The sequence below is a fragment of the Athalia rosae genome, chromosome 5 (assembly GCF_917208135.1).
Source record: "Athalia rosae chromosome 5, iyAthRosa1.1, whole genome shotgun sequence".
NCBI lineage: Eukaryota > Metazoa > Arthropoda > Insecta > Hymenoptera > Athaliidae > Athalia > Athalia rosae.
Window position 1 is genome coordinate 6,309,306 of NC_064030.1, and position 24,378 is coordinate 6,333,683.

General features: G+C 35.4%; 4 protein-coding genes across 9 annotated transcripts; 2 read left to right on the forward strand and 2 right to left on the reverse strand.

The window, feature by feature from the left end:
* Window positions 1-117: 117 nt before the first annotated feature.
* LOC105685878 (brain tumor protein-like) lies at window positions 118-11,625 on the reverse strand. The gene is made up of 10 exons (XM_012400324.3): window positions 11,345-11,625; window positions 10,225-11,052; window positions 9,659-9,990; window positions 9,378-9,582; window positions 8,712-9,204; window positions 8,436-8,606; window positions 8,102-8,349; window positions 7,649-8,006; window positions 7,331-7,563; window positions 118-7,243 (listed from the first exon to the last, which is right to left on the reverse strand). Exons 2-10 carry the CDS (start codon window positions 10,897-10,899, stop codon window positions 7,139-7,141), a joined length of 2,820 nt encoding a protein of 939 aa, XP_012255747.2. The 5' UTR covers window positions 10,900-11,052; window positions 11,345-11,625; the 3' UTR covers window positions 118-7,138.
* Window positions 11,626-11,819: 194 nt separating this feature from the next.
* On the forward strand, window positions 11,820-16,158 carry LOC105685880 (chondroadherin-like). Of its 2 annotated transcripts, XM_048655119.1 has the most exons (4): window positions 11,820-11,912; window positions 12,042-13,142; window positions 13,410-13,535; window positions 13,600-16,158. In XM_048655119.1, the coding sequence occupies exons 2-4, from the start codon at window positions 13,125-13,127 to the stop codon at window positions 14,656-14,658; spliced, it is 1,203 nt and encodes a 400-aa protein (XP_048511076.1). In that variant the 5' UTR covers window positions 11,820-11,912; window positions 12,042-13,124; the 3' UTR covers window positions 14,659-16,158. The 2 variants fall into 2 exon arrangements, with proteins under 2 accessions (XP_048511076.1, XP_012255752.1); XM_012400329.3 differs by lacking the exons at window positions 11,820-11,912; window positions 12,042-13,142 and adding an exon at window positions 13,144-13,212.
* Window positions 16,159-16,249: 91 nt separating this feature from the next.
* LOC105685881 (NADH dehydrogenase [ubiquinone] 1 alpha subcomplex subunit 9, mitochondrial) lies at window positions 16,250-18,237 on the reverse strand. Of its 4 annotated transcripts, XM_012400332.3 has the most exons (6): window positions 18,077-18,237; window positions 17,701-17,909; window positions 17,300-17,593; window positions 16,738-17,220; window positions 16,449-16,658; window positions 16,250-16,375 (listed from the first exon to the last, which is right to left on the reverse strand). In XM_012400332.3, exons 1-5 carry the CDS (start codon window positions 18,114-18,116, stop codon window positions 16,464-16,466), a joined length of 1,221 nt encoding a protein of 406 aa, XP_012255755.2. In that variant the 5' UTR covers window positions 18,117-18,237; the 3' UTR covers window positions 16,250-16,375; window positions 16,449-16,463. The 4 variants fall into 4 exon arrangements, with proteins under 4 accessions (XP_012255755.2, XP_012255754.2, XP_048511077.1 ...); XM_012400331.3 differs by having other exon boundaries at window positions 16,250-16,658; XM_048655120.1 differs by having other exon boundaries at window positions 16,250-16,658; window positions 18,072-18,093.
* LOC105685879 (general transcription factor IIH subunit 1) lies at window positions 18,179-24,304 on the forward strand. 2 transcript variants are annotated; one of them, XM_012400325.3, is made up of 8 exons: window positions 18,179-18,310; window positions 19,335-19,516; window positions 19,922-20,123; window positions 20,938-21,094; window positions 21,178-21,720; window positions 21,811-22,138; window positions 22,216-22,391; window positions 22,513-24,304. In XM_012400325.3, the coding sequence occupies exons 2-8, from the start codon at window positions 19,363-19,365 to the stop codon at window positions 22,633-22,635; spliced, it is 1,683 nt and encodes a 560-aa protein (XP_012255748.2). In that variant the 5' UTR covers window positions 18,179-18,310; window positions 19,335-19,362; the 3' UTR covers window positions 22,636-24,304. The 2 variants fall into 2 exon arrangements, with proteins under 2 accessions (XP_012255748.2, XP_012255749.2); XM_012400326.3 differs by lacking the exon at window positions 18,179-18,310 and adding an exon at window positions 18,391-18,793.
* Window positions 24,305-24,378: the final 74 nt, after the last annotated feature.

The window sequence follows — 24,378 nt, forward strand, 5'->3', positions numbered from 1 at the left end:
ACTGTAATTTAATTTCCATACATTAATGTCACCAGATAGTAAGATTCGATTACTACCTGTTCCATAGCGAAAGTACAGAAAGCTGGGAAATAAGGTCTGTAAATAAATGAATAGTCATTTAGTTTACTTACTTTATTGAAAAAGAACAAAGAACAACGTTACAAATTAAACAATTGGCAGGAAATAAAAAATATAACAGTTTCGAAAATCACATGAAATGTTAAACATTACAATTTTTTTTTTCGTTTTTTTCTTTTTTTTCTTTTTTTTTTTGTAAATTGTGTTATGTGCTTCGTGAGCATCACAATATTATTATTGCATTGCAGCCTATTCGCACACAAAAATGTATGTCCCTACATATTCATAGAGAACTGCGTGATGATATAATAATTCGAGAATAGTTTAATATAGAACAACAGGTTGTATAAATTGGCAGTTCATGTCTAATCGAGCTGATATGATGAGAAAAAACGTACTGTCAACCAAGAATATCTTCTTTAAGGCTAATATTGTATGTTCTATATTAAAATATTTCCAACTCAATACATTTGACGAATATACCAATAGCAAATGTTCCATATTTTTAGTTTATGTAATACGGTATGTAGATTAAAATATTATATTTTTTTGTAAAAGTGTATATAGATGTGTATACGTATAATACAATAAATTTTAATATTTCATATAAAAATGAAACTAAAATTTTGTAGGTACAAGGTAGAAAAAAACTGATTCGCCTCAAAACATAAACGAGACCCCTGTTTCAGATGATTACGGACTAGCCTTAACAAACTTTGGGAGAATTAGAAAAGAAAAATAAAACTCAAGAACAAAAAAACCATATTCATATTTTTCAAATTAAAAAATAAAATTAAATGATTATTATTATTAAATTAAATTAAATACCTTGAAAGTAACTTTTTTTTTTTTATTTTTTTTTAGTGACAGGGTAATCAGTTTGAAGGCTGAGTAGTTTTTGGGAGTTGATGTTTATAGACAGTCAAGACCAACTGTCTGTTTATGGTCTTCATATGGTAGCGAACGATACATTTTACATTATATCTTGAGACCATGTTCCCTGACGTCCCATTAGCATATAAAAAATATATTCATATAGACGCTGTCGACATTGCATTGACCTTTTATTCTCTCATTTTTTCTTTGTTTCATCGAAAAATTGTACTATTCTCGATCTGGTAGTTTGTTTTGTTTTATTTAAAAAATTTCGAACACGATATTATCAGTAATACCCAGGACACTTTAAAATTAGAAAAATGTGTTTTAAATTTTTTTTCTCTATATCAATACGTCATTTGTGTTCGTTTGAAACGAATAAAATATTTATCGAAATTAAATGATCAATGGAAATTGTTCTGAAAAATCATGACTTACAGATAAACAGAACAGTTCACAGACTTTAATATTTTTGAGTCACAAGCTGAAATTATTTGTTTGTACGAGTAGCGGCGATACTATAAGGTATAAAATAATACAGTCAAGTTAATAAAAACCAGTAATATTTCTTATTCAAATAAAACAATTGCATCGTCGCTACTAAAGTTGCGTGTCTCTTTTGAAAATCATGTGAGCCCGTAAGTATTACATAGTAAAAAGACATGCCAAAATACCATAGTAACTGCGTCGAGTATTGTGATTTATAAATGAGACATTCAACTCGCACATTATAAGAGCACTAATAATTTTAATCTTTGGAAACATTCAACAGCACGTATTACCGATATAATCAATTTGTCTTAATAATCAGCGTTCGCCAAATATTGATTTAAAAATTACAATATATAAATCAGTGGGAACACACAGGGATCACGGAACTTTTACAAGGTATGCATCCTCGAACCCTGATAGACGCAAGCATACCAATGGAATGCAACTGTGTCGTTTGGTGGTCAATTTGATATGTAAACAAAGTATCTCCGAAATGGGGACAATTAGGGTATCAAAATAACTGAATGATTTAATCTACAGGGAGATAGCATGATCTTTGCTTTTTGTTCATCGTATTTTTTTCACCCTCTCTCAGCCTGTTAAGTATTACAACAAGTAACTAATGCAAATAAATAAAGCTAGTGCTATTGAGGAATGGAACAAAGTAGTAACACTCATTACGCCTGATGCAACTCTCTCATTACTTATTATCTAACAATAGAATACATTAAATGTTTGTACTTTAACTGACTAATCAAGGATTTAATCGTAATTTTTCTTACTCTAATTACCTCGATACTTCACACGGCACAAATTCAAAGTCTAAATAATAAAATAAAACATAAGCAATACTTATGTACAAATATTTTGTTTGGCACAAAAGAATTTAATTCTTGTATTTGATAAAAATAGTAATTAAAAGGAATGAGGGGAAATAGCCTGACGGAATAAGAGTAGAAAAAAGAAACAGGTAAATCGAAGATAAAAAGCGAAAAATAAACGAAACCAGGAAAACTAGAACGTTGTATCATGAAGCGAGGGTAAAGCAGTACCTATTTGATTATTTACGGTGTTTGTTAATACGTGTAATTGTGTGTGGATGTAGATGTATGTGTATACTGCGTACGTATGTCTAGTCAAACTTTAGTGTTAGTTTAGACTTAGAGTTTGCCTTCTCAACGTATTGAATATTGTGGAATGCAATTAATAGATGCAAAGTATAATATTGATATCATATTCATTTATCTCTAGATACTATGCGAACTAATTATTTGTATGGGGTATAGTATTACAAGCCCAATAACAGTGGCATTGTCGCGTTATCTCAGTTTTGAGTATTTGAGAAAATTAAATAAAATAAACTGTCCAAATTATAAACGTTACTTCTTCGGCGGACAAACACCGTGTATTGCAACAAACGTAAAATAAAAATGTAACTGTTTTTTATAATTTATACCTTTTTTTTTCTTTTTTTTTTCTCTTTTTTCTATCTCCTCGTTTAGCGCAACCACGAATAAAAACAAAATCATTAAAACGAATAATAATATGAATAATATGAATATTTATATTAATATGAATAATCGTATTGGTCCATGATGTTGACCATAATAATATTAAAACATAAATAATATAAATACGAAACTTGTGGAAGATTTTAAATTCTACTAATATTTATAGTCACGTAAATAAAATAAAATAAAACAAAATATCAAGCCTACATAATGCCTCCAGCAATATTTTGGTAGAGAGGCGAAAACCTAACGTATCGAAATATAAGTATGCTGGAACAGCGTTGTAAACAGCCAATAGAACACAATGCTTGCATAAAGATAAAAATTAATAATATTAAATACAATCTATATGAATGACTAAGGAATAAAAATGTCATTACAAAAATAATGAAGAATACATATTGTTGTAACTATCGAAATTTTTTTTTGTGTTATTTTTTGTTTTTTTGTTGGTTTTTTTTTCCTGGTTTTTGTTCATAAACTTTTTTTCGTATAAATATAAGTTAAATTATGCTTAAAGAAAAAAGATTCCCATGAATAATGTATAAGCCATGTTTGCTAAAAAGGCATAGAGAAGTTAGAATAGGGCGCGTTTATAATAGTTAAATTCGCGTAGGAATTAGACCAATGTTCCTCTTGCCCTTTATTTGTGACCAGCCAATATAACTTTCCAAATAATTGGCAATGCCCTAACAATTATAGCAAAGTCATGAATATTGTATTAGGACTCTAGGAAGACTATGATATTAACCGTAGGCTTGAAGTAGTCGCTTATGTTGAATCATACTAGTCCTACCATTAATATAATTATGTATGAGAGTGCCTGCTGTTTGATGTTTGTTAAATTGAGGAATATTATCGGCTCTTTTGAAATAGCGCGATCTTAAAAATGAGGAACTTGCTTCGTGATGGAGCAACTTGCGTACACTCGTGATAGGAGTTTTTTTTGTTTATATTTTGACTATGTATAGTGAAATCAGATCGTTAATGATTCGAGAATCGTTGTTTAGATGGATCGGATGCACCATTCAATGCCTTTCCCTTGCTATCGAGGTTACAGAGTTAACAAACTGGGTAAGTTCAGAAATTCTACAGTCCTTTGGTGCCAGCTCGTCTGAAGAGCTGCTGAATCTTTGAACTCGCCAATATGGTAAATATTGTAGGATACTTTTCTACATAGTGAAGAGATATCGAAAAGAAATTATCAGGAGTTTACAAGAATAACGACTGATCCTACCCCTGCGTATAATATTGAGTTGCAATCCAGATACCTTGTCATTGTATTATCGCGCATGCAGTGTAGTTAAATTGAAACTATGCAAAGGGAAAGTGTGACCTAGGGGTGGTTGTCACAGCGATGCTTTTTAGCTACGACAATAATGTCGACAACGAAGATGGGTGTGCCGATGATGGTGATGAGTTAATAATAAGCCATTGCTTGACCCCTTTCTAAGCCCGAAATATGATAATTGTGTACATCGACAGTCGTTTAACTGTAAATATGTTTAGTAAGGTCAAATTTTAATATTAGTTTAACAGTGTAAGCAGAGTATATCTATTACGTAGAGAGTGACTCTATATAACTCTATACATATTAGGATAATAAGACTTTTGTGATTGTAAAAATCATCAAAAAATCTATCACAATTACCATTTACGTAACAATTAATCCTCATTTTAATATTATTATTGTAATTCAAACATCAAGGCAAATAAGGGGTGAATTTCAACAGTGGCCTAAATTAGCCAAGTAGTCTTCCACAGATAAAAATATGTAAATAGAGTAAATCTATACTAAAATATTCAAGTATATATAAGGTGAGCGTAATATTATAATTTTGTGAGGTAAAAGACCTCTTCTCCCGTTCGATAACTAATGGTCATCATCCATTCGTTACGCTATGAGTTTCGTATTTTTATAATATGACTGGCAAAAAAATTTGCAATATATTTTTTTTTTTAATTTTTAAATTTTCTTATTTTTTCTTTGCTTTCTTGTTTTCATTTTTTATTTTAACTCAATTTTTTCGTTATAATGTACCATATAGAGGCAGTTGGTGGTGCTGTGTCAGTGTCGTTGTGCATATTAGACGTGTACACACCTCCACGAGGCAACACACCAGCGTTCGCTCATTTAGTACATCTAATTATATTACCTAGCAACAACATCAGAGACTCTTAAGGACACAACTTATCCTGACGATACTATTATCACAGGCATTATTTTTATAACTCTGCTAACCATGACTATTATATATTTCAGGATTACTTTAAATTGCATATTATATAAAATTAAAACCTTGCAACATTATTCACCAGCAATGATTATGACTGGTTTCTTTCAGGTGTAGTAGGTTGGCTGTTACAACGCAACGCAATGCTATTGAAGTATGCTGAAAATTTACGCAAAACTACACTGCTTACTCTTACTACTTGCTAATCTTCTCGCTCACTCTCTTTTGCTTATGCTCATTTTTACATTTCTTTCTTTATGACACTGTGTGTTTAACGTTAATAAATAACCAATTTAGGTATATATAATACTAAATTCTTCAGTAACTCTTCTGTTGATGATGATGTAGTAAATATGTGAGATAAAACTAGTAAAGCTGTCTGAATATATGATTATTAATACGTGGCTGTGCTACCTAGCATTTGGTATGGCAAGAGATAATTATAATAACATTATCGTAGATAATAAGGTAACACAGTAACGGAGAACTGCCAAATGTACCTGACGAATGTTTTAGCTTGTGTACTTTGCATATTTTAGTTCAATCAAATCTTAAGGCTGGTTATGTAAACAACCCTAAAAAATATGTGTGTTTCTATATAGGTATGTGTTTTTTGTTTGCTTTTTTTTACCTTTACCTTCACTTTCTCATATGGATTTTGCATGAATCGTGGTTTAGTTTCGTTTAGTATTTACATAAATAGAAGTTGTTTAGCAAACTGTACGCTATTTTACATAGATAAAGTATCGTCCCTATGATACTAGTTAATATTCACCTACGAATCTTATAATGAACTAATCCTTTACTTGTCTCCATTGTAAAATGAGAGAGTAACTCTTGCAATTTCATAACAAATACATTTACAAGGTATGGATATTGGACACTAGCACCACGAACCAATAATTCACACGCTCGTGTATAATATATTTATACGGTGGACCATAATAAAGCATCCTGAGTAAATATTGTAACCATTACTTGTCTCATCTAATTTAACAACGCGAACATTGGAGCTAAAACAACTTTGAATTTTGAACTGGCAATTTTCAATTAATCATTTCGTTTTACGTTCGTATTAGTATGTATGTGTATACGCCTCATAATTTTTGCGCTGAACATTAGTAAATGTTTGATTTTCAACGTGTTTTTGTTAATTTTTACTCTTTTCTCCGCGAATTTTTTTCAATAACCCATCGGTATATTGACTATTTAATTAAGAGAAACAAGCAGAAGAGTTAGGAACATAGCGTTCACTTGATTTGGGTGACTGCTGTATTTTAACGAGTACGTTTTTGACATTTTTGTTTTTTCTCCTTTGAATACGATATGGAGGGTAAGGAGCGTAGAGTACTAACAGTAACTTCGCAGCATGCAACATTTTCATTAGATAAGAAGAGAAGAATTTTTGGGAGCTATCGAAATATTCGAATCATTTCTATATGTTTTACGAAAAAAGTTACATCTCTAAAAGCCAATCCCTCAAAGTTCTTTGCTCCAGACTAGAATAATTTGATTAACGAATGTACCTAAAATACTGACGTGTCAAAAGTGATGTACGATCAACATTTGACAGAAGGCTATTTTAATTGCTTTTCTGCCTCGAACAATAATACCACTGTTTTGAATAACGTTGCTCGTTTGCATAAACAGTTTGGCCAAATATGATAAACTGACTTCTACTTTATACTGTATTTTTGGTCAGAGATGTACGCTTTTTACCACTTTGCGGGTTTCTGTTTCATTTTTGTTAAAAAAAAAAAAAATGCATACTTAATATTTGTATAACTATTGAAGCTGCATGCTGGATTTACTATTGCTTTGATAGGCCCGAAAGTCAACTGGCACATTGCCTTGGGCATGCCTTTATCTTTCGTTGCAAGCAAAGCAGTTCCAAAAGGTTCCACTTGCAGAAGGAAGTTAAGTTGTAATTATTAGTCTTACCACGCCTCATAATATGTACAGTGTGTTCAGTACAAGTACATGGTGGTTGTTTTTAGCCAAGGTTACTATGTAGCCCTCTGATGTTATTTTTAGCCCACAACAGCGCGAAACCTGGAACATATCAATAGGGCCGCGAATTAATTCTGGTGCAAATGCGAAACAATATCAAAAATAGAAAGGTATTATTCATTCTCATACCTTGACGTGGGGGCACTCAAATTCCGAAACCAGCGAACCGTCTCTTGAGAAAACAGCCACGTGAAAACGATTGCCGTGAGAATCGCCAATGAGGACGTCTCCAGCATCGCTGATATCAATTCCGTTTGGGAAGTTTGTTATATTTTCACAGCCAATACGGCGCAAGAAATTGCCTTCCTCATTGAAGACCACGACACAGTGTCCTTTGAAGTCACAAACGAAATACTCTTTTCCTGAAACACAACAATTCAATGTTAACAAATATTTTCAGGTAACGGCTATATAGTATTCAACTTACCGCAGACTATCAAAACTTACCACTAATAGCAATATCGCTGGGTTCTCTCATATAGTCGCTGCAGTCGAACCACCGGAGAAGATGTCCCATATCCCCAATGACAAAGACGGTTGGAGATACACTGTCGACTGCGACGATTTGCCCTTGACTGGTAACTGCTAGTCCAGCTACTATATCGATATAACGAATAGCTATTTTTTTAATGAAATGACCGTTTTTGGTGAATATTTGCATTCTGGAACGTTCGTTGCCTCGATCGCACACAACAAACTTCCCACTGTTTCTCATCACTGCCACTTTTCTCGGATACCACAACTGACCCTCTTCCTTTCCGGGAATACCGAATTGAAATTTGAAAGTACCAGTCTTTTCAAATACCTTAAATCAAGGGAAAAGCATACATGCTTTACTAAGTTGTTCTCATTACTAGTTTTTTAGGAAGGAGAATATGTTATTTACACTTATACAATTACCTGAATTCGATGGTTATTTGTATCTGCAACTATGATGTCTTCGTCCGTGCCTAAACAGAATCCGTGAGGAGAATTGAACTGACCTTTGCTTGGCCCTAACTGTCCAAATTTGCATCTGATTTGCATAGGAGTGAGTTTTGGGTTGCTAGAACGTGGGTGAGCATAATTCCCACTCCCAGAACCACTACCACTACCTACAGTATGGCCGACTCCCGGGATATTATGCATGGAGTCGCCTATAAGATCATCTGAAAGGATGAAATTAATCTTTCATAGTTGGCTGTAAAGATAAGTTTATATCTGAAATACGATATGAGATTATTGAATTGCTCACCTGTTGTCTGTGACAGTATCGGTGACGTGGACGAGGACAGAGACTGGAATCCTCCATTTAAAATACTATTTGCAGTCAAGGATGCAAGGCTTGGATTGTCTACAAGTCCAGGTGATGGACCACGGCCCAAGACTAGACTGCCGCCTCCGTTCATAGCAGCGTTACCTAGATCTGTATCAATTCGACTTCGTTTTTATCAAATTTCTCGTAAGAAGATGGTGAATTTTTATTCTATAAGGATATGTGAGAGATGGATGTTCAAAGTGGTCAGTTTACCTTGATTAGCAAGTGTGTTTCCGAGCTTAGCCAGAGCCTGAAGATTGTTGATAGCATGACTTGTCGAGCTAAGATCCCCAGCAAATAATTCAGCCAGTGTAAAGGACGGAGTAGGGCTAGGATTTGAGCTGGGGCCTACAACGCCACTATCGCCGGCCATTTCAACTTTTTCAGCAAGGCTAGCAAGTTGCTGAAGATTATACTCCTGAATACTGGTGAGACCATGGATCGCACCTGGGGGAAGAGAGACAGGAGGAGGTGGTGGTGGGGCATTTGGGGGACTGGAAGTTGGAGGGATAACAAACGACGGTTCACCTTCAAAGGATGACTGCAAAGAGGTGGGTAAAGATATTGGGGAACTGGTAGTAATTGAACTAGGGCAGCCCATTGAAGTGTGCGCCATTTGTTGGACCGATACTCCTGTAACAATTGGAGTCACTTCCAGAACCTTTGCCGGAAGCGTGCTTTCAGTGCGGAATTTACCGAATGCTTCCTGCAAGAAAGAAAAATGTATTAGGGTTTCGTCTGTATGGGTGAAATTTTTGTTTATCTGATCGTGCCAGAACGGATCTTATAAGATTTCGTTTTAGTGTTATCAAGTTCGAAAAGTCGGTGTAGTAAAATATAAACTATTTAGAAAGATTGTTTCGAATTAGAGATACTTACTTTGACAGTCTTTTCAAAATGAGTAAAGTCCGTTTGAAACTCAATGGAGAATGTTACATTCAACTTTGGTGTACTTTTGATTAGGCTCAATAGTTGTGAACCAACGACTCTTCGAAGAGCTAAAATCTCAACTGCATCCCCGTGTTCCAATAGTCTTGAGGTGAAACGACAAGCATCTTCTATTTTTTCAACAGTTTTCTCAACACTGCAAAATTAAAAATGCCAATTAACAAGATATTCGTTATTTATTAGTACTAAATCCATGAATCAGTGATGTTAACCTGTGGAAAGTATCCATTATCTTAAGCTCGCGTTCGGAATGTAGCTTTTCAAGGTTGTCCAGAGCATTTTCACGACATTTTTCGAGAACTGCTTTGTAACTTTGAAAAGTCTCATTAATCAAATCTTTGGCCTGGTCATGCTGAGCTTGCAGCTCACTAAGTGCATTGTCTAACTGAGATGCGGCCTGATCGCAATCTGCGATTCTTGATTTACTTTCAGTCATCAAGTTACAGAGTTCCTCTTTCTGGCGTGGTTCTGCATCCGTCAACCGCTCATACTGGTGCTCTGGTGCCTTGTGCTCGACCAGCAAGCACTCGTTACATATTGGCTCCTACATTTCAAGGTTCGATTAAATTTTTTTTGTACGAAATCAAAGTTTTAAATTGCTGGCATTAGAATCTCATTTTGTAATGTCCTCAGACTTCATGTTGTATGATTTGGATAATATTATTCAGAAGAAAGAGCATACCAAGCAACAATAGTGATTGGACTATTAGTTTTACTTTCACAAAGTAAATTACAAGTAGTTGAATCAAAAGTGGGAATTGATAGATTTTGTACTGACCTGACACGAGTAGCAATAAAACTTCATATTTTCAGCAGGATGCGACTCACAAAAAATAGGTTTGTGTATGGGTATAGCTTCGTTGGATTGTTTAAGCTCTTCAAATGCAATAACTCGGTGGTTTTCGAAGCACCTCATGAATTGATGAGCAGTGTTACAGTTTGGGCAGAGGAAATTGGCGCAATCTGAGCATCGAGCAACTGCACTTTCTTTTGCTTTGCAAGAGGTACAGAGTACAGCCATATTCTCAATCGCTGACATGTCTAATATATTTGTGAGGACGTAGTCGCAAGTAAGTGATGCAGCACCCTTAGGTCCGACTCGTGTCTCCTGTTTGCACAAAGGACAGCATAGGACTGAGCCTACCTTAGAGTCGCCAGCTTCATCCATCAAAAGTTTATCTAAGCACGCCTCGCAAAAAACGTGTAGGCAGCCCAAAACTCTCGGCAAACAAAGCTTGCTCTCGCAAAGGGTGCACTCCTGATCCCGAGTAACATCAGTCCCGCAGGTAATCTCTTCTAAAGCATCACCAGGGTTTCCAACAGCGTAGCCACCACTAGCCCCATTTCGATCCCCAAACATATCGCCAGAGTCAGTTCCGTCTGTTCCTAAAGTCCCTCCGGAAGTTCCTAAGGAACCCGTTCCGGATGGAACAGCGATAGCAGAGGATGCCATGAGGTGGTGGTGACGCTTTTTATTTTTTCCAATTGTTCGTTTTTCCACAGATTTTATTACTGTTTGGACGAGTCGTTTGCCGCGTATGTGTAGAATTTATAGATTAGTAATAGGCCTGTTATAAGCTTGCCTTCGTTAAAGTTAAGGGGGCACCTGCGAGAAAAAAGAATATTTTTTATTTCTTCAACTAAACTCTAAACCAGTACTTCAAATACAAGGACGGACGGGAATAATCGATACGTGGTGACAAAAGACAATGTGGGTTTGAAAGTGCAATAATTTTGCATAAACAAAGATGTATGCGGCACTAATCGCAATGCGGATGAGAAAAATCAAAGTTTTGACTACCGAGACCAAAACGGACATCATGTCGATGCTTTTTATGATCAAAAGCTACAGGCTAACGTGCCTTATGATTAATGACCTTATTTGATTGGTTACGAACCTTATATTTGGATGTTTCGCATATTTATATCACACCTTCTACACATTTCCAAATGCCCACCGCTGCCATTTTGAATTTTAATTTTTAATACAATCAACTTTTCGACTTTCGTACCGACGATTCTACAACCACCATTATTGAACGCGAGGAAACGTTCCGGGTATTCCTAGCTCTTCTCCCCTATTGGCTCGCTAACGCAACGACGCCCATTCATTCGCTGGATACGCAATATCTCATCCGACGCGCAAAACCACGGAGTAACTCGAACCGAGAGCAACTAATGGCCCAAACTTGAGGGTCTCTAGCCCAAACCAGTGCACACGAGGGGAGTCGGTAGTTTTGAATTGGTTCTGACTGGTTCTGAATTCGTTGGTGTCAATGGTACAGAGGGTAGAAGTAGTCGATGATGTCGGCTAAATAATGCGCTAAGGTGTCGGCACATCGGCAAATCCCAATCCACATCAACCACCTAGCTATAACTTGGCAACGAAATGTCTGAATTCGTTGACCTTGGTTGATAAAATCAAACAGATCGAGCAAAAGCTTACCACTACCGCCACTACTGTATGTTGTACCGCCCATGCCCCCGTTATGCCATAATTAAAGTTCTCGGACCTCGTTTAAAACACTGACACGTTAAGGTCGTGACGCCCCGGCCCCAATACACATCGAATATTTTGCTTTCCTTCTGTTCTAGACCTCTTGAATATACGCTTATCACGTGAAGATTATGGAGCAAAAATCGCTGCCAAAGGACAGGAAAAAATCAATGATTTTGGTAATCGGCATCGGCACTCACCCGCGCTTTATTGGATGGTAGATTCAAATCGGATCGCAATAATCGTGGCCTTCAGTCAACGATTATGGGTTCGTTCAAATATCACATTTCTCCCTGCGCTACTGTCACGTGATAGGGGGAAATGCAAATTCAGCATCAACGCGGACCTTTACGCGGACCGCAATACGAAGACTGAATAAACTGACCTTCAAAATTCAGAGCCCACCCCTTGCTGATACCCTACAATGCAGGCCACGCGGCTGATGCAGTAACAACTTTACTGCAACGTCGTTATATCACCATCAGCTGCTCGTGCCTGCAATTTTTATTTTTAGATCTCTCATAAGGCATATCGAGCATTTCCTACCTACAATTGCAAAAATTCATCCTCATCCATCTCCACACACCATCTCCTAAAATATAATGGTCGATTCATTCATTTTATGATCAAATAATATTCAATAATCGCCACTCGATACGACATGACGGTAAAATAGGTTGATATCCCCTTACAGTACCACGCGCGTTGTATAATATGCATCAGCTCAATTGATGATTCTTCATGTATTTGAGATTAACGATAGTTGGATAAAGATGAAAAGGTGCCTGTGAACTCCCTAATTCATAGGTGTAATTCATATTATTACTGCACGAACAGCTAGTTGAGGAATAATTATGAGCTTGCGCACTACGTAGGGGTAAAGCGAAATAAAGCAGAGCCGTTCGTGGTACGGCCAGCAGGGGTTGTATAGGCGCGGCTGAAAATCGCTCACATTAATTGAACAGATTTGAGGGGAATCAAAGGTATCGACTGCCTCTATAAATCAAGTGCATCCATCTGTGTCGATGACGTCTATATCTACGATTATTGTGAATCATTTTGTGGGATAAACTATTCCACGATTTGCACACAAAAATATTTATCCTTACAAAATCATATCGCACCCCCAGCGCTGTACCCCTGATGCAAAGGCATGCGCCGTATCGACAATATCGGATTTAATGGATCGGAGCGCGCAGGTATAATATAACACATACCCGTCCTCGCATGCTTCGTTACATCACATCATTGAAGTTTTGGATATTTAATGTATTATAGACTATTATAATAATTATATTTTGAATAATCAGTACTCCCAATGAATTGTTAGTTTTAGATCTATGGTTTTAGGATTTCGCGATTTTTCAAAATATCCTATAGATTTTTCAAATTGTTCGAATTCCAATGCATATTTTTTTCCCCCTTAGTTTAATCTGAATCGCACTTTTTAATTTATGTTTTTCCAGATTTTTATGCGTTTCTCGCTATGCCTGGCGGTAACGAGCTTTCCAACTACTTTGCAAGAGGAGTCGACGATATCAAGTGGATCGATTATCTGCCCTACGGAATGCATTTGCTTATCTCCGACGCAGGTAGTGAATAAAAATTAAATAGAAATTTGATCTAGAATTAATTGCATACTAATCGATGTCACAGGTACTCTGCAATACAGGCGGATTAGTAGAGATTCCTACTCTTCAGTTACCAACGACGCTCGAAGATCTGTCCCTTACTAAAAATGATTTTCCCGTAATAAAGACGGATGCTTTCGCTGGACTTCGAGGTCTCCGCAAGCTCAGCTTAGATGGAAATAATATATCGTCCATAAAGCCCTTCGCCTTCCGCGGTTTGAATAAGATGCGAGAGCTTTCCATCCAGCACACCCCGCTAGGTTTTATAGGTCAGTTTTCTTTTGCTGCTCTGCAGAATGTTACGCTATTAGTATTAGCTTATAATAAAATAAAATATGTTGAGGGATATTCTTTTGCTGGGACATCAAATGTGAAATTAATTCTTTTGAGCAATAATCCTCTACACTCTATACAAAGCAACGCATTTTCCGGGCTAACTAATGTCGATCATTTAATACTTCCGTCCGGTATTCGAATTATTGAGCCAGATTCTTTTAATGGGCTACAACATGTTGGTTTACTTAAGTTAACTTTTATGGATCTCACCAGTTTATTGCCCTATACTTTTCGAGGGCTCAGCTTTGTTCATGTGATCAATATTCAAGAGAGCGATCTTGGGGCCATACGAAAGGATGCCTTTTCTGGCCTTAGTCACATCAATAATCTTAATATTTTAAATAATAAGATCGACGTTATAGAACAACTGTACCTAACATCAGATCGCGCGATAAATATTTTGAGATTTCATGGCAATCATATTTTGGAAGCCCCACGAGCAGGGGACACTATATTGCAAGTTAATACTATTAGTGCAATTAACAATCATTTCCCATGTGATTGCCAAATACATAACATTCTAGAAAGTGATTTCGCCAGTAATTCTTCTACAGAGTTTCAACAACACAATTACTGTATTTCTCCAATTGAATACAACGGAAAATCTATGAGCTTTGTCGATTCAGACATCATTGCGAGATGCCATGAGAAAGTCGTTCAAGATAATCTAGGTTCTGGAGCAGTATCTTCATTGTCAATAGTACCGTTCCAGATCACTATGTTGATAACTTTTGCCAAATTTTTATAGAACGATACTTTGTACTTTGTACGCTTTATGATCTGCTTCTCAAGCTATGAATATCAAAATCTGCATTTTCTAACGAACGAACTCATTGTATGTGAGTGATCAAGTATCCAAATTTCTTGCATACGATGAGGAAAATTGTGCAGTGTCCAGAAAGTAAATGAAATTTATTGTGATAGTATATACTGTACTTGTAATTCAATATGTTAATCAGTTGAGTCCGATAGTAGATCGCAATTTGGTCGATTTCTATAGATAAAATTCATCCAAGATATAAAATATGTAAGTCATCCGATAAAATGATAAAAATTGTTTAAGACTGGCGAGCATTCAACTATAAGAATACATATAAGCTTTGAAGGTTGTCGTGTAAGTGTTTAAAAGTATCATCGAATCATTGTCACATAATCGAATATTTTTAATATGTATCATAATTCATTTATTTTTCAAAAGCTTCCGCTATTTCGAACAAACGTATAAGTGGATAATGATGATCTAGAAAAATAGGCAATTTTCGAAGCTTGATTTTAGGAAATGGATTGGGATCGTCTAGATATGGATCTCCTTTTTGCCATAAACTTGAATGATTATGAAACTATAACTGATGAACAATTATGTGCCAAATTGGGCATAAATTCATAGTGGCCAGTCTGATATAACGCAACGAAACGTATCATGCAAATATCTTCGATATAAGAATCTTATCCAATTTTTTCTCGTGCTTTCCAGAGTCACTATAGTCATTACGTTAGAATGAATAATGGCGAACATGTATTCACATATTATTTGAACCATTTGATTGACGTACTATCGATAGCATAAGTTGAATACACTTACCTTAAATGTAGCTAATCGCATTCACTTTTTCGACATAATATCAAATGGTTACATCAAAAAACAAGTCAATTAAAGTTCAAACTTAAAAAAAATTTAGAGAAATTGATAAAATTGCTGCAGTCTAGCCATTTTTATGCCCAAATATCGTGTATACGTCACTTGATCATTATCAAGAATAGTTAAGTAAGATGTTTATGAAAAATCAAGAAAAATATAATAGAATGCTCAATTACTCGCCCGAGAATCTCTCCACTTCGTACTTTTTCTGAATTCAATTTTCCGGGACCCGCGGTGTCGACACTTCCGAACTTACCTCAGATTCGTCAAGTTCCATTTCCTAAGTATCAGGGACATGGGATTTTTCACTGAATATCCATGAATAATGTAACTGCGGGGGACCAATTAGATTGATGATTTTGGGACGTCGTTTTATTTTCCATAATCTTTCAACGGTATGTCATGTAAATCAATATTTGCTGTATTGCATGTCCCGGCCAAGCATCGACGTAGAATTATCAGTCGGTTATCATTAAACAAAATTTTTTCCAAACTGTGTTCTCGATTGACATTGAACGCTATAATATTTAGGCAGATACAATATCCTATTGTGAGATCATTGTAAATTTGACTAGTGCTTGTAATTAAAAAAAAAACTACATGGATGTACATACTATGAATAATTTCTAGTTGATATTAGATTCACCTACAACATGTAGCACAGAATCACCCTTGAGCTACTCTGAAATGATAATCTGAGTTGAGTAAATAATATAGTTACTTTATTGAAAATTATCAGGTGTATGATCGATTGGCATACAGCACAGCTCCTTGATTAAACTAACCGTCATTTTACAATGCATATATAATATGCCATCTAAAAACGCTGTAATAAATAAGTATGACAGATTTTCATGTAGGTACTACATTTGTTTTATATTTTTTCAATTATTACGCACCAAGTTCAAAATTTCTCATTTTTTGACAAAGCGCAGTGGAATTGTTTTCGGCGAACCCGGATCCGTCAATTCTCCTGCCTCGGGCAGATAGTAAGCAAATGCGTGATAGAGTTTGAGTACAGAAGGAACTTGATCTTCCATGTCAGTTAGCGCGATTCCAAGGTCCTCCAATGTAGGCAAGCTTTTTAGTACTCTATCACTGGTGTGTTCCTAAATATTGTTGAAGGTATTAGAACAAAAACATTACACACTATTGCAAGGTAAATAATCTTTTAGAAGTCACATTAACCTTTTCAATGCCCTCCCAATGTAGGTAGCCGAATGGGTAGCCAGGGCTAATAAGTTCGTTGATGTAAACTTTTGCCTGGAAATAAGGATCGTAACGCATATCCCGTCTAGAATATCCCCAATTCTTGTCTTTTCTCATGAGGAGGTGCATCCAATCCACGAGATCAGCCAGAATATAACGTTTTGGACCTACACATTGGTATGTCTTTCCAATGGTAGCAGGGTCTCTTACTGCTGCTACTATTCCAGCAGCAACATCTGATACTGCAACAGGCTGTTTTTCTGTATGTTCTCCTTTTTTCCATAGAGGTAGTCTATTGAATGCACTCCTTTTCCGATGGGCATAATATCGTAAAAATCGATCTTCTTCTCCATATATGTCTGAGGGTCTGATAATAGTTACTTCAGGAAACTCTGCTTTGACTGCCCTTTCACCCTCAGCCTTAGTTTTGAAGAACTGGGAACCAGTCTTCCTCACGATTGGCTGATAGATTAGAACAATATGCCACAATTGTAATTGAGAAGCACGGTGAATTTAAACAGCTAAATAAAAAGAGAATTACCTCTGGATGTAGGTTTGCATTTAGAGCAGACACATGAATCAATCTTTCTACTCCCGCCTCTTTGGCGAGTCTAGCAATGCGTCTTGCACCATCCACGTGGACATCGTTGAACGAAAAGTTTTTGGTCTCCCAATCTCGACCAATTAAATTTATTACAACATTAGAATATTTTATACATTTTCGGATTGAGTCGTCATCTTTAAGGTGGAAAGGATGAAACAACACCTGACCGAGGTCACCTGTTACTTTCAACCTCATTGAATCATAGTGATCCCCACGGTATGGAAGTATCATCTGCAAAAAGCCAGGGGGTGTCAATTTGAACAAACATGGAAAATCATGGGCATGAGGAAACTTGGATTCAGTGATCTCACAGTTTGTGAATAATGTCTAGTGCTTACCTGAGTGCCTGTTTTACCAAGCTTATTGCAAACATAGCGACCCAAGAACCCTGTGTTACCAAAAACAGTACACACAACACCATTAAAGGAGCTGCGTCCCCCTGTTCCCCGTTTAAAGGCCGCAGGGTTATCATTTTTTATAATCCTCGGAGCATCAGAGTATCGACATACGTGTATCGCGAAGCTGGTCATGCATATCGTTTGGCGTTCTGTGCAAATATAATATTAGTTGATCAGTCAACATGGTTATATAATTGAACATCATTCACAAATTAAAAGAATCGTAGAAAAAATCATAGGGATAGAAAGCTAACAATTAATTGATCGATTTAAATTACGTGTGTTTATATCATGATGCTGATAATGCAAACCTTACTTGCGATTCGAAAACTACTTTTCGATATCAAAGCAGCCATTTTCGTCTTTCAACGAGTCACAAGTACATTGATTCACCGTCTTAACTTATCGGCTAGAAGGTTGTTTTTGTGACATCTAGTGGCGGCAATTTCCAACAATCGTAATTAATATTTTTCTCTTTATGTTTCTGCACATGGCTGTATCGCGGGACGTACCCGTACTTCGCTCCGCATTCTACCGCCGTTTTGCACTGGTAAATACCACGTTTTCACACCAATTATACGTTTAGAAGACGTTGTTTACGGTTTCACGCTAATTCAGCGTTAAAAAGTGATGAATATTTGTAAATTAATGGTGTCTTGACCAATAACATCATCAAAAGTAGGGTACGGTACACCGCATCGGTGTTTTGTCTCACTGCGAAAGAGATCTGCTGGCATTTTCACTAATAACTTATAGATCATGACACTCATAGGTCGGCTCTGAAATGGTTCATCTTTTCCTCCCGAAAATGATGATGGCCCTAATTTTACTTGATTGGATTGTATTAACATAAAAAATTGGATATTGAAAGACGACGATTACAAACTAATCATCGTTATGCCCAAAAAATTCGTTGGTTGTACTTCCCTGTAATCTAAATTATCTTAGATTCTGTCTTCAATATATCCCGATCAACTTAATAGTTTCTGGTATTTTAAATCAATTTGTAAATGAGGATCAATTTCATGTAAAAGTGAGTAAGTGACGCATAATAAAATTCTGAACTGTCAAAATATTATTTTTGCAAGTGGTACATACATAATGCACTTACGCGTATATCTATACATAGGCGTACCTATACATATGTATTTGGAAATATGCCTGTAAAAAAAACAGAATTAGTGTGCTTATAACGATAATTTTTCTGAATTAATCGTCAGAGTCATCATAAATCACATGATATTTGTCATTTTTGAACCATACTTGTAAGCAATGTTTTGCATACAACAAATCATTTATTACTGAAATCTGTCTTTTTTAATACATCATTTGGTGTAACACCTGATCAATCCTGATTTCACATCAATAGAAGAGCCATTAATATTAATTTGTAAACAAACTTAATCCAAACAAAATATTATTCAAATAGCAGGCTGTTTATTGTGTATTTCAATTGATAGGATTTGTACACAGAAAATTAAAGAGTTGGCTGTCATCTACATAGGGTGCGGCACATTTGATGTTTGCAGCAATTTATTAATCTATTATCTGTTGCATTATTGTTGAATTTTCAGATAGATCCATCCAAGAAGTATATCCACCATGACTACTTCTTCAGAAGATGTTTTAATGCAAGTGGGTCAAGTTCGATATAAAAAAGGCGATGGTACACTTTATGTTATGAATGAAAGAATAGCTTGGATGCTGGACAATAGGGACACTGTATCGGTCAGCCACAAATACGCTGATATTAAATGTAAGAATGAAATTTATTTTCTAAATCCTCTTCATACATTTTTAGAAACAATAGTAATAAAATCTTAATGTTATTGTCAATTGAAGTCAAGTTTCATTGAAAGACAGCTAGGAACCCATTGAATTGCACTCAGACTTTTTGTTTGAACTCCGTACAGACTTATATCAACTAATTCACAAATTTACCATTGAAAACTCACAACCGTGTAAAAAATGAGTACATGATCCTTTCTATTTTCAAATTTCTTGTAGTGTATTTTATAAATTCACCACTTGCATCAAGAGCTCAAATAAGCATGTAAGCCTTTCAGCCAGGAATGGCTCGGTATCATATCCAAAGATGATTTTCATTATTTTTAATGTATGCTTCAGTTTTGCTAACGATAAGATTTGGTCTGTTTTCTAGTACAAAAAATATCGCCAGAAGGCAAAGCAAAAATTCAGCTTCAAGTTGTTCTTCATGATGGATCCTCGTCAACGTTTCATTTTGTGAATAGAAATGGTCAAGAAGCACAGGTCAAAGACCGCGATGAAGTCAAAGAATTATTACAGCAGTTGTTGCCCAAATTTAAAAGAAAAGTCAACAAGGAATTGGAAGAAAAAAATAGGTGAGTCCAAGCCCACGCCCGCTTACGATGTTCATTTTCACCAAACCAAAAACACCAAAAATAGAATTTTTCCAAGATCAGTTATAATATCCTTTTAACTTACAGTTGAGCTGTTATAAATATTGCTTAGAAAGTTGGCTACCAGATTATTACGTGTACACTTGTATAGTTCAAGGCTCCTTGATACAGATCTAAATTATTTTTGACTTCCAAATAACATGTAGTATTAAGAAAACTTTGAACTATGAAGAAAAGGACAAAAGAAGGTCGGTTATGAAAAATTTGTTCGTGAAACTAAGTCTTCTTTGGGATGAAAGAAAATATAGAGAAAAAAAATGATGGTACAAAATATTTCCATATTTTGCCTGTATATTTCATATTTTTCCAGAAGCATTTATATACGCGGGGTCCAAAAAAAAGCTAAGGAAACTGTATCATACTGCATCTCGCATCGAAATATGTTTTGCCATCACAAAGGTATAGGTAATGGAAAATTAGCAATCGTACATGCTCTTTCATTCCTGAATTTCAAACTGTGTAATAGTTTAAAATGAATCGTCCGTGATAACTGCAATAGCAATTCAGTGCAAGAAAAAGCAAAATAACGGCTAAAATTACATTCAAATTGAAAAAATAATCGTTCATCGATACCAATGGCGGTCCACTCAACACCCTACATCTTGTTCTGAAATTATTGACAAGATATTTAATTTGTTAGATGCTTATTGTTTTTGGAAGTCAGATGTGAGCAGTTTACTAGCCCTATGAAATGTTAAAAATTGAAGAAATAATCTCATGATTTTAACATTTTTAGAATGTTACAAGAGAATCCGACGCTACTACAGCTTTATCGAGACTTAGTAATTACACAAGTTATCTCCTCTGAAGAATTTTGGGCTCAACATGCTGCAGAGTACACCCAAGCTAAAAAGAGTCAACGACAAGATATAGGGGTGAATGGGGCATTTTTGGTGAGCCATCAGTACTGTTGCAACTGCCGTTAATGGTTTCCTATGTACTCGCGTTTACAGTGACGCAATTTTGTATTTTTCAGGCTGATATTAAACCACAGACAGATGGTTGTAATGGTTTGAAATACAACTTAACAGTAGACATTATCGAATGTATATTCAAGACATATCCAGCAGTTAAAAAAAAGCACATTGAAAACGTCCCGCACAAAATGTCAGAGTCGGATTTTTGGACGAAGTTTTTTCAGTCTCATTATTTTCACCGGGATCGTATAAATGCAGGGACCAAAGATCTATTTACCGAATGTGCCAAAATAGATGATCAAGAGTTAAAGAAGGATATTCAAACAGGAATCAACGATTGTCTGGTCGATATCACATCCTTTGAGGATAAATCCATAGATGAAAATTATGGTACTGGATCAGGCAAAGCAGATAAGCCTTCTGGCAACATTGTACACCAAAGCATGATCAAAAGGTTTAATCAACATAGTATAATGGTGTTGAAAGCTAGCACTGCCAATAGTTTCCAAGATCAAGGTCAACCACATTTGAATGGATCAACGACGTCGACGATCAAAGTTCAGTCAATGAACTGCAATGACGACCGCGTCAAAACCAAAAAAGTGAGCAAATTAGTTCATAAATTTCTACTATAACTCAATTCGTTATAAAAACATCTTTCTACAAATATTGTTCAATGTTTAACTTTGCAGCTTAGGATACAAGAAAAATTAGTATACGATGATCTCAATACCAGTTCCGATGCAAATACGAAATTGGCGGCACCGCTCAATCTGTCTCATGTGGACAGATATTTACATGGCCCAATACCAGGTTCTGGGAGTGCGGAAGCTAGTAACGAAGAATTGCAAGCAACCTTAACACAACTCCGAAGAGAAGCAAATAATTGGGTAAATGGAGCTCATCTACCAAGGCAAGCAGCGACATCCTTAGTAAGTCCAGCGGCTGCAGTCTCTGCATTAGGAGAACTTACGCCTGGAGGTGCTCTTATGAAAGGTTTTCGAGAGGATAGTTTAGGACGTAAGTATTTTTTGACTATTTTAAAAATACTGTCTGATTCAAAGCTCAAAACCATTTGTTCTTTATCATTATCACAGAGTTAATTCCGAAGGATTTGGAGAAAGAATTGCGTAATATGTATATGTGTACGTGCGAATTACTAAGGCACTTTTGGAAAAGCTTTCCACCAAACACTCCTCAGTTGGAGGAAAAGGCTGTTCGAATGCACGAGGCTCTACACAGATTTCACTCTGCCAGGTTGAAGCCATTTGAGGTAGGATTCTACATTTAACAACGGATATTTCATATTCATACTTGTTTCAAAGTTGTTATTGATACGAAAATTCGGACGAGATTACGACGTAATTTTGAATTCGCTTTCATGTAATATACAGGATCGTATACAAAGGGAGTTTTCGGCGGTCAGTCAACACTTGACTAGTCACCTGAACCAGCTTTTGAACACTGCTTATAGGAAATTTGCAGTTTGGCAACAAAGAAAAATGCAAATGAGGTAGCCGTCAATGCGATTTTGCTAAAAATGAGAATATAAAAAAAAAGTAACGCCCGGAAATATAAATACAGACAAGAGCAATATCAACTATCGCATGAATATTGCATTTTATGTTACCGTAACTAGGTATCAATGTGGGTGTATTTTGTTAAAACCGAAGTCGTGTTAGGAAATGCACCCCGTACTACGCCAATTGTGAGCCTATTTATTGTTTAATACTTGAATGATTGTTTAGAACATTTCTTTAACGAATTTCTTGCTTTCATTACCTGCATTATGTACATTTTTAAATCCATGAAGATCAGATATTCAATACTTTTATAATAAAAAATTTTCACATCAATAGTTCCGTTATTCAAGTTCATAAAACCTGAAAAAACGTCTTGGATTATACTGGAGAAAGAATATATATATATATATATATCCATATATAATCCCTTATAACTAATATTTTTTTTACTGCGAGCTGTAGTCAATATTTCTCAGAACGTATCTTGATGATAACTGCCACAACTTCTGCCTCAGACATTATACGTCGTCGATCTTGATAAAATCTTTTGAATTAATTGTAAGATTTGATTTACATATGTAACTATCTACACAAGGTTTACTTACAGATTGAAAATTAAATTAGTTAAAGTTAGCCCTCAGGCTAGGGTTACAAAAAAAGCGGCATTAGTACACTTCCTACAACGACTGCGATATACTCAACTTAAGTGTCTTAATTGTTGAATCCTACTTTCTACTCATATCATATACAATATACAAATGCACGACTCAAAGATACATGATATAGATAAGAACAAAAACAAAAAAAATCCTGCAACAACTCTAGTAACTAGCAATAATGACATTTCATGAACACGATTATTACTTGAATTGATGATAATTTCATCAATCAAACATCAATCACCAGTTACAACAATAGTAATAATGATAACTATTATTATTGTTAGTATTATAAATATATTCTTACATTATAATTATTCCTGCAATGAATGTTGTTGGTTGTCAGCTATTTAACAGTGATATTCATCTTGAGTATTGAATAGCATTTTGTAATTATTATTTGTCAAATTTTGCTAGATCATGGGCTCGTTTTTTTTCTTTACGTGTAGAGCCTCATCACTGAAGAAGTGGATAATAATTGAGACAATGTGTGCCTGTATTTACATTTACGTTCCAACCAAAAGATGTGCGTTTGAAACATAAAAATTCCCAGTAAGATAGGGTATTTTTAATCATAGATCTAAGATCTACCTATATTTGAAATTCAATTATGTACCATTGTCTACAATTGCAGTTTGTTCCGACTATTTAAATACTTAGATGACGTATGAAAAATTGTAAGAAAAATTATTGTTATATTACGTCGCTAAATGAAGTTAGTAGTTTTGAGGCCACTGTCAAGGTCAACATAAATGGATAACATACGAATGAATGGGGTTAAATTTGATAAAGAACGATTGAATTTATTATCTATACGTAAATTGTATGTGAAAATGTTGATATCAACGTTAATTTGGTAACTCCAAGTGGATAAAACAAGAGGAGAAAATGGCAAATGTTAAGACGAAAAAAGAAGTTAGTATTTTACAAGAATTTTCTCAATACTACAGTTGTATAATTTATTGTCAAATTAAACCCGAAAATCAAAAAAAGATGAGAAATGATTCTCTGTAACAAGTCTATAATTCAACCTGTAATTGGATAGAATCCAAGTTTTACGCGTCGTTATCGTCATATA